General features: G+C 43.3%; 2 protein-coding genes across 2 annotated transcripts; one reads left to right on the top strand and one right to left on the bottom strand.

Annotated features, from left to right (window-relative positions):
- The first annotated feature begins 2,152 nt into the window (after positions 1-2,152).
- tigara (TP53 induced glycolysis regulatory phosphatase a) lies at positions 2,153-6,335 on the top strand. The gene is made up of 6 exons (XM_062390144.1): positions 2,153-2,280; positions 2,924-2,961; positions 3,046-3,167; positions 3,349-3,426; positions 3,523-3,633; positions 4,419-6,335. The coding sequence occupies exons 1-6, from the start codon at positions 2,243-2,245 to the stop codon at positions 4,800-4,802; spliced, it is 771 nt and encodes a 256-aa protein (XP_062246128.1). The 5' UTR covers positions 2,153-2,242; the 3' UTR covers positions 4,803-6,335.
- Positions 6,336-6,647: 312 nt separating this feature from the next.
- Positions 6,648-8,493, bottom strand: LOC133955350 (uncharacterized). Its single transcript, XM_062390145.1, has 3 exons — positions 8,186-8,493; positions 7,786-7,880; positions 6,648-7,679 (listed from the first exon to the last, which is right to left on the bottom strand). Exons 1-3 carry the CDS (start codon positions 8,400-8,402, stop codon positions 7,263-7,265), a joined length of 729 nt encoding a protein of 242 aa, XP_062246129.1. The 5' UTR covers positions 8,403-8,493; the 3' UTR covers positions 6,648-7,262.
- Positions 8,494-9,143: the final 650 nt, after the last annotated feature.

Raw genomic sequence — 9,143 nt, 5'->3', positions numbered from 1 at the left:
TACCTAGTCGTGATGTGTCACTTGAGTGTGCTGCTATTTTATAAACATTTGTATTATAATATAATTATTTTACTGCTTAAGAGATACATTCAGAAAAAAACGAAGTAGATGGTGATAGAAGAACATGAAATGAGTACTCGACTGGAAATGTTCTTTGTACAGTTTGACAGTTTGCTTAGATAGCATGTCTCCTCTCCCCCTTTTATTTTTTATCTATTTTGCTCTCCTTCTTCAGTCACATTCTGCATCAGTGGTATTTCCTATACCTCAGGATTACTGGACAAGATAGAAAACTCACAAATCCGTCACCTATACCTCTGCAGTTAGGGAAGCCTGGATCGGAGGAGAGAGAATACACATTATCACATTTGTGGATGAATCCCACTGGATTGGTGGGAAAAAAAACAAAAAACGACTTGCTCAGTACGATGGGAAAACGGGAAACATGCAAGGCTTCCACTTGGACTCAACACCTATTGGAGGGGAGGGGCAGGGGGGGGTCACAACAAGGCAACTTTATCTTGGGGGTTTTAACACAGTGCGTTTGTTTCTGTTCATGCCGGTGCTACATCTGATCTGTTGTGTGCGCGTGAGACGAGGGTGGAAAAGAAACAGCGTTCCTATGAAGGCCAAAGTGCAGTTCTTTGCTTTATACAACCACAATCACTCTGAATATCAGTAAACATGGATTCCTTATGTGAAAGAGATGTGTTGTTATTTTTTTGTGTGCGAGCACCATTGTAACCGCCACAAATGAATGGGTTGAGCTCAGTCTGTCGTGTCCAACCATAAATATTCTGATATCTGGAAGTTTGAATGGTGCAGATTTCCCCCTCGAGTTGCCTCCCCTCCACAATAACTCATATCATGTACCTCAAATGTCTGTTGCACAACCTCTGGTCAATAAACGTCTGCTTTAAAGGGTGTGACACCACATCAGCTCACTATTTCCCACGACTCTGTTCCTTGTCGGATGTGTGCTTACAATTGTTTGTCGTGATAAAATGATAAGTGTGTGTGCATGTGTGAGTGTGTGTGTGTGTGCTGTTAGCTAAAAGCTCAGGAAATACAGTTTATCACTTTACAATTCCTGGTGTCTATACCAAGATACTGAAATATGATGGAGAACATGTGGAGAAGTAAATAAATCGAATTAGATCTACTGCATATTACAATTCACTCATTTAATGGGGGGTGGGGGGGGGGGGGTTAAGATAAATCCTTATCAGTCTCTACAGGAACTTTTGAAGTGCTACAGCAGGAAAGTGTTAAGAAACATCAGTAAAAAAAAGTAGGTAATATGGAAACATGCAAAACAAACACAAGGAAATAGAAAAAATATAAATAATATATAGCCTACAGTGTAATTACAATACATGATATTCTGATTAATGACTTAACAGGAAGGTCAGGACTTATTTGAGTGATTTATTCTTTATTTGGTCCTAATAAGATTAATTTCTTCTTCTCAAATCAATGACAACTTGGACAAAGGCACAAATAGCACACAGATTTATATATTTATTCAAGTATAAATACATGTAAGAATAACAACAACATAACACAAATATACAGAAACACAGCAAATAGATTAAACCTTTTATGGAAATAAAGGTATCTGTGGCTGAAATGATTTATAGGAAATAAAGACATTAAACACAATAATATTGTTCCAGGAAATATTTAAATCTTATTCCATTTCTTATCCTTATTCTTATTCTTATTCTTACACTTGTTCCTGTTCTTATGTCGGATTCTTACCCTCATACTTTAACTAACTTACTTATTTAACTTTGCTTGATCAGAGTAAAAAGTTCTGGAGACTTTTTACTAATGAGTCTTAAAAGCGTCTGTGAAAGGAGAAAGAAGCTACATCTGCCCTCTAGTGGCCACATGCTGTAAGAGCAGGATTTGTTTAATATATCATTAACAATAATCACATGTACTTGATAAAAGACAATTCCTCAGTGAATAGAATTGATCACATGACGTGTTTGTAACTGTATTCAGCCAATCAGAGCAGAGGAGGAAGTGAATCAGGCCCAATGTAAATCCAGAAATAATCACAATAATCTTTATAATTGAGTGTTGTATTAATTAATGGTTTATTCTGCTTGTCGCTCGTGCGCACTCACATGGACTGATCCACTTTATTTCCTGGGGACCTCGTGCACGGCTGCAGCTTTATTTAAAGCCCCAGGAGCGAGCAGCTGAGGCGCGCCCACGTGTGTCGTGAACCAGCATGAGGGCTCTGAGGTTTGGTTTAACTCTTGTTCGACAGTAAGTGAGTTTAAAGATGGTTCTTCATGTTTGTATTAGTTTTAATTGAACCCTGGTCCTGTTCTGTCTGTGTCTGTGACTGTGTCTGTGGACCTGAATCAGAAAGAGTAACCTGCAGTAATCTATTACCTCTTTGACACTAAAGTTACATGTCTCCATGTTTAATGAGTGAACTCCATGCTGCTGCAGCACGTATCACGTGTGTGTGTCGGGATCAATAGATACTGGAGCGTCATGTATTACTGTTAATAAACACACTTATAAATAAAGTTTTATAATTCAAAAAACACGGTCTAGTTCAGGGACACTCGGGACATTTAAGTGTTGTCCAGTCGGTGGAGGCTGCAGTACCTCGGAAGGACCGCCAGGGGGATAAATGAATACACATGCAGGTGTCTGCTCAGATCTATCAATCAATAGTATAGTAATCAGTTTGATATGATAATTAATATATGAAGTTATAACAGTATTTATTCCTGATCAATTACATAACTCAAGGCAAAAAGCAACAAATGATTAGCAAAACAATATAAAGACAAACACAAGTTATTAAACAAAAACATCAACGCCCTGTGATGGAGGAAGCTATGAAGAAGAACCACTTCCTGCATTTTGACACTGATGCCTTTTGTATTTCCTGCAGTGGAGAAACACGCTACAACAAAGAAGGTCTCCTGCAAGGTATACGATTCAGAATATCTGTGCTGAGAAAATCCAAACAGTTATTCTCTTTTTCTAATAACCATTACTTCCCCCCCCGTCCAGGACAGGCTATCGACGCTCCTCTCTCTGAGGTCGGGCTGCAGCAGGCCGAGGCTGCAGGTCGATACCTGAAGGACGTAGAGTTCAGCAACGTGTTCGTCAGTGATCTGCTGCGAGCTCAGCAGGTACATTCACATCGGGATCCATCTCATATACATGATATATTATATATTATATATTCTTATTTCCACATCCTGTCCCTTCTTCACTTCAGTGGTGTTGAGTTGATGAAGGTTGACGTCCTCTCCTCTTCATCCATGTTGTGTCTCCGTGTGTGATGAGCTGCTTCTTCTGTTTTTCTTCCAGACGGCTGAAACTATCATGAAACACAACAGCAGCTGCTCTTCGCTGCAAATGGCTCTGGACCCTTTGCTCAAAGAGATCGTGAGGGACACGTCTTCACATTTCAAAACATGTCTCAGTCTCTGTTAGATTATCAAAGGTCCGAGTCAGTGAGTTGATGACGTGTTTGTCCTCCAGAGCTTCGGCGTCGCGGAGGGGGGACGACTGCAGGACGTGAGGGACATGGCCGAGGCCGCGGGTCAGACGTTCCCCGGCTTCACTCCACCAGGGGGCGAGACTCCAGAGCAGGTGAGACTCAACTTCCACCAGAAGGTTATTCATTCATCAGCTGTGTTACTTCACTGCACACACAGGTTTTAATGTGCTCGTATTAATAATCATGCATCTTTAGTTATTAGTGTGTTATTAGTTTAGTATCATTAGTGTGGCTTCAGTGCCCAGGTGCAGTACGCACACAGTACCAGTAGGTGGCAGGAAACACTCACCCTCCACCGCCTCTGAGGATGAGACCTGCTACGTCACTGCCTCTTTGCATCTTTGTGTCTCGCATGGACCTGCTGGAGTGAATCAGGGTCAAAGGGCTGTCAATCAACTGCAGAGTGTCCGTCACTGCCTCTGATTAAACAGTCACTCAGCTTGTGACACCGTCGGGGGGGTGATGTTGTATTACAGAGATTCCTCGTCAGGCCTCAGTTATTCGATCTTGGCTCGGACGTTGCCACATGATGAAGGTGATGATGATGATGCAGATGTACAAAGATAGAGTTGACGTTAACCCCCCCCCCCCCATCCACTGGTTACAGTTTGTTGCATCAGGGTGAAACTGGAGTTGGCATGTGGGTGTGTGTGTGGTTGTGTGTGTGTGTTTGACACCGGAACACTGTTGTGTTGTTTTGAATTTAACACCCTTTAACTCGAATCCCTCACCGTTGCACGTAAGCACTTTTTTTTCCCTGTGACGAACATTGTGTGTGTGTGTGTGTGTGTGTGTGTGTGTGTTTGTGTGTGTGTGTGTGTTGGTTTGTGTGGAAAAAAAAGAAATAGCACACGTAACGGCCTTGTGCTCTGCTCAGGTGAAGGAGCGGGTCAAAGAGTTCATGGAGAACACTCTGCAGCAGCTCGGGGCCGAACACTGGCACCACAGCACCGAGGACGAGTCCAGCCCGTCGGCCGTGGAGGGGAGAGCGGATGACGGGGTCGGGGGGGTCCCGGTCCACGCTCTGGTGGTCACGCACGGGGCCTACATGTGTGTGATGGTGCGTTACTTCGTGGAGGAGCTGCTCTGTTCTTTGCCTCAGGGCTCTGACAAAGCACACGTGTTCTCCTTGAGTCCCAACACGGGTCTGTGCCGGTTCGTCCTCAGCCTGAGGAAAGAGGAGGACGGGTTCCAGCTGTCGGGGATTCGCTGCGTGTTCGTCCACAGGAGCGACCACGTCAAAGAGCTCGGTCACCAGTAGGAGCAGAAGGAGGAGCGATGGGAACGCAGAGGTTTGGAGGAGGTGCAGGAGACGGTGGGAGAAGAACAGAGAGAAAAACCTCCTCAGACTTTACTTGTTATTTAAAACATGTATTTGATATGTGGAGAAGGTCAAAGGTTCTAGTGACGTGAGGAAGAGTCTGTGTAAAGTCTCTGTTTGTCTGTTATTCAGCAGTATTACACCAAAACCACTGGTTCACCACAAATCGTGGTGGTAGGATGTGACGTGGGTCATGAAAGAAACCACACACATATGGTGCAGGTCAATGGTTTCTCTTTTTTCACAGCGTTGTTCATTTCCGTTGATTTTTATGCCACGTATATTTGCATATATTGGAAATTGCCATAGTGTGGTTGGTGCACTGTACATAAAAACAAAACAACAAAACAACAATATCCCAGTGAACAAATCCTGAATCTTGGTGGAAAACTTTCAGACACATTTATTGTGGTGAGGATCCAAATAAAGATCTGGATAAAGTGAATATAAATGTGGTTTCATTAAGATATTTCAAGGGAAAGTTTTCTAGAACTAATACAAAGATCTTTATGAAGAACGTGTCAATGCGTGAAAATGTACGTGGATCTGGATTTTGTGAGGTTGATCTTTATTCAGTTACTGAACGGTGACACATTTTCATTTCAACTTTATCAGAGAGTGTATATTGTGCCTTTGTTTTACTGTGAATAGTTTACAGGACACATCTATGTACTTGGTGTATGTATCTGATTCAATATGAGGAGGAATGTGTCCCTCTAGTTTAATATTTGGAGCTCGATCACCACAAAGTACAGTTCACCCACATTTGGGAACTAATTTCAACTTTCAACTTTTCAACATCTTTATTATTGTGAAGAATGTTCAAATCTCCTTTATTCCCACGGTTTGAGCTCCCTCTCTAACCCCAGGTAGTTTGTGTTGCAGGCGATGTCACCATCACTTGTTGCTGCTCGGTTGCTCATTGCTGTAAAAATAGGAAACTCTGTCTTCTAATGAGTCCGTGTTTCTATTTCCGTCTTCCGGCCGCTCGTCTCTGTAACGAAGGAAAACAGCCGTGTTGACTTTTTTGCAAATCAGTGACTTTCTCATGAATTAACACTTCAGGCGACAGAGGGAGAAACGCATGGAGACACCTTGTGTGATGCACTGGAATCTGACTGCACGGCCCCTCTACTGCAGTTCTCAACTAAACTAAAGTATTTACAGTAGAAAACTTTAGTCATTGTGTGGAATCAGGAGGGTAGACAGGATGTGACCCCAGGAATCTACTGTGTGGAAAAATCACTTACAGATTCAGTTTATTTTGTAATTGAAACGACTTTGTGATGTAATAACGAGCCTCGGACTCATACACATCTCTTTGCTGAACAGTGGGAAGCTGTTGTGTTGTGTTTCTGTGTCATTGTGTTAATTGTGGAGACTCGAGAGAAAATTTTTCCTCCTGATAAAACTGCTTCTCATCTCTTCTCCTTCGCAAGATATTTCACATCAGTAAACTTGATTCTTCATCAACACTGTCTACAATCATTGGAAACTCATGACTTCATCTGGACAATATTGGTCCAGGCCGAATATTGACCAATTGCATAACCAGTAGGTTGTGTGTATAGAGGTTGTGTGATTTATTTTTGAATTGTTGGAGAGAATGAAGTGTGTGAAGTCATTTGAAGTTTGTAGCAGTTCTCAGTGTTTGAGGCGTAAAACATTTCAAAAGTTTATCTCTAATAATTCAAATGATAAAATCCTCATTCACCACAATAAACCTTCACCACCAATTTATAGAAAATGTTAACGAGGAGAAAAAATACAAATAAATAGACAATCCACAGAATAGTTATCATTTATTTTCCGTATTAGAAATAAGACAACGTGAAATATATAAATAATAAAACAGTAGAACTAGGATCAATTAACACGTTTCAATAAATAAATATATTTATATCATTGAGACTACTGGTGTCCTGCACCTGATATAATTGGATCCTGTTAATGAATGAACAACAAAATGCACAGGTTGTATTTTTTCTTTTCTTTTTTCTGTATAAATATTCATAATTACTTCCAGATTATAATATTTTTTTTTGTACATATGCCGGGGTTTGAAGTTCAACTCACACAGGAGGTTAAAGGACGACAGGACACTGGAGAACACTCGCCCTGTGGTTATGTCGAATGTTGTCTGCTATTCAAACAGAAGCGCTGTGATGTAACCGGGTTCGAGTCCATTCGTGTACAAGGTTCGTTCAAACCAAAACCTATGAAAGGAGAGAAACACGACTCAAGGGTTTGATGAAACTCTTTTTCTCAGAAGTTTTAAAATGTGGACCTCTCCGGAAATCACCTCTAACGTGGCCCGAGACATCTACCGACGTCCATCACAATCATAACGTCCTGCACCCCCCCCCCCCCCGATTCAGTCCCTCGATGAAGTTCAGTGTCTCAGTCTTGCTCGGGCCGGTCTGCGATGTTGGTCTTCACAGGACTGACCGGCCCGTTGTGCTGGAGGACCCTCAGGGGGTCGTCGCAGGAGGTGATGGTCTCTTTGGACACGGCCCCGGCCTGGTCCGGCTCAGTTTGGCCCTGAGGCGTCTCCTTGTGATCTTTGGCAGAAGGGTCGGGGAGCGAGTGGGTTCTTAACGGATCGGAGGGGTTCACCTCCTCGCTCCTCCTCTGTCTCCTCACCGAGGGACCCAGGAGCGTCTCCAGCTGCACCGAGGACGCCTCAGCTGGCCCCCGGTGATGGGCCCCCTTCAGTTTGAGCAGCTTGCCGCCGGTTGCAGAGTAAAACGCGTCCTGGTGGTTTGGCAGGTCCAACCAGATGCGCTGGAAGAGGCAATCCGCCTGGTCTTTCTGCCTCTGTTTGGTGAAAAGCAGAAAAATGCAGGATATTTACAAACCGTTTTCCCCCTGCAGCCATTTCTTTCTGACTTCAGTCAAAGAGTTTTGTGAGGTAACTACTCACAGAGACGTGCAGCTCTCCCTCCACGTCCACACAGAGGAAACGTTTTCTCCTCAAATCAAATATTGACACAAAGTTGCTTCTCACTGGAAAAACAACTGTAAGAAAACAGGTTCAAATGTGACAGTTAGTTATAAAAGAGAAACACTGTGTCACTGATGTTTCTATCAAACACTTTATATAGTGAGAGAAGGTTTAGGAAAGATTCAGAAACTTTTAGAAACTCACATTTAACACATCATTCGAACTAGATTGTCTAACTTGTATTCCAGTTTATTGGAACATATATGTAAAACATGATATTGCTCTAAGAAATAAACTGGATATAAGTTTAATTCATTTTATATCAATCATTTTCTCAGAGCAATGAAGTCATGTTCAGTGAAATGAACTGAGCACTCACCCAGAGTCTCCCTGTGAACGCCTCTTTTCATCGATCCACTGAGGTCTATGTGCAGCCGAGCCGGACCAGCCGGTGGGTCTGTGTTCGATCCCCTGCGCTCGCCGCTCGGCCGGCGGTGTGGTCGCTGCTCTGCCGAGCCCCGGGGCCTCGGCCTACAATCCACCGGTACAGACACATGTAGGGCTGTCAGGAGGAGAGAGAGGAGAGCCGGGTGCATGGTCAGCCGGGATGCTGGGCTCGCTTCACTCTGGGCTGCAGCAGAGCAAGTGCTCGCGATGGTGTGTGTGTGTGTGTGTGGGCAGATAGAGGAGGAGGAGGTGGAGGAGGAGAAAGTCCAACAGGTCTATTTAAGCACAGGGTCAATAAACCTGCTAACTCATTGACCAAATGACTGAGAGCTGGCCTGTTTATCCGTGGTTAAGGGTTGCCTGCGTGCAAGTTCTTCCAAGCTTAAACCACTGAGACACAATCTGATTGGTTATTGCTCTGGCTGGCATCTCCACATTCAACAAAAACTTCTTAATCTGGAAGAATCAAATTCACTCTTTTCTTTGTTCAAACCTTAAAACATACATCTGAAATAAAGATTTAACCTGTAAGGGGTCTGGAGAAGAACGGAGGCAGAAGATTTGAGAGGAGGATGGAGATGGTTTATCATCAAGAGAAAGAAGTGACAACCCTTAAATGAATGAAGCTTCTTTAAATTAGGAAAATAGAAAATCCACCTGTGATCAATGTCTCAGGCCAGAAAACGACATGTGACCATTTGAGGAATGAAGCACTGAAGCATGTGTCACAGTTTGCTGACGGACGTCCCGAGGTGAGTGACTCATTGCTTATTAATGAACTGTCCACACCTCCCCTGCCCCTCCCTTCCTGTCACACCCTGCCTCCACGACCCCAACGCGTCCTGACCTCACTGTCCTTCTGACAACTCTTTAATCAAGTCCCTGAAAAG

The sequence above is a fragment of the Platichthys flesus genome, chromosome 6, assembly GCF_949316205.1.
Source record: "Platichthys flesus chromosome 6, fPlaFle2.1, whole genome shotgun sequence".
NCBI lineage: Eukaryota > Metazoa > Chordata > Actinopteri > Pleuronectiformes > Pleuronectidae > Platichthys > Platichthys flesus.
The sequence above is the reverse complement of the archived record's forward strand: the minus strand, read 5'-3'. Positions and strand labels throughout refer to the sequence as shown.

Bases quoted from the DNA above. Each gene is read 5' to 3' on its own strand.
- tigara (XM_062390144.1), top strand. From the start codon at position 2,243: ATGAGGGCTCTGAGGTTTGGTTTAACTCTTGTTCGACA. The intron at 2,281-2,923 runs GTAAGTGAGTTT...TATTTCCTGCAG, and splicing joins GGTTTAACTCTTGTTCGACA to TGGAGAAACACGCTACAACA. The intron at 3,634-4,418 runs GTGAGACTCAAC...TGCTCTGCTCAG, and splicing joins GGGGCGAGACTCCAGAGCAG to GTGAAGGAGCGGGTCAAAGA.
- LOC133955350 (XM_062390145.1), bottom strand. From the start codon at position 8,402: ATGCACCCGGCTCTCCTCTCTCTCCTCCTGACAGCCCTACATGTGTCT. The intron at 7,881-8,185 runs GTGAGTGCTCAG...GTTTTCTTACAG, and splicing joins CGTTCACAGGGAGACTCTGG to TTGTTTTTCCAGTGAGAAGC. The intron at 7,680-7,785 runs GTGAGTAGTTAC...TTCACCAAACAG, and splicing joins AGGGAGAGCTGCACGTCTCT to AGGCAGAAAGACCAGGCGGA.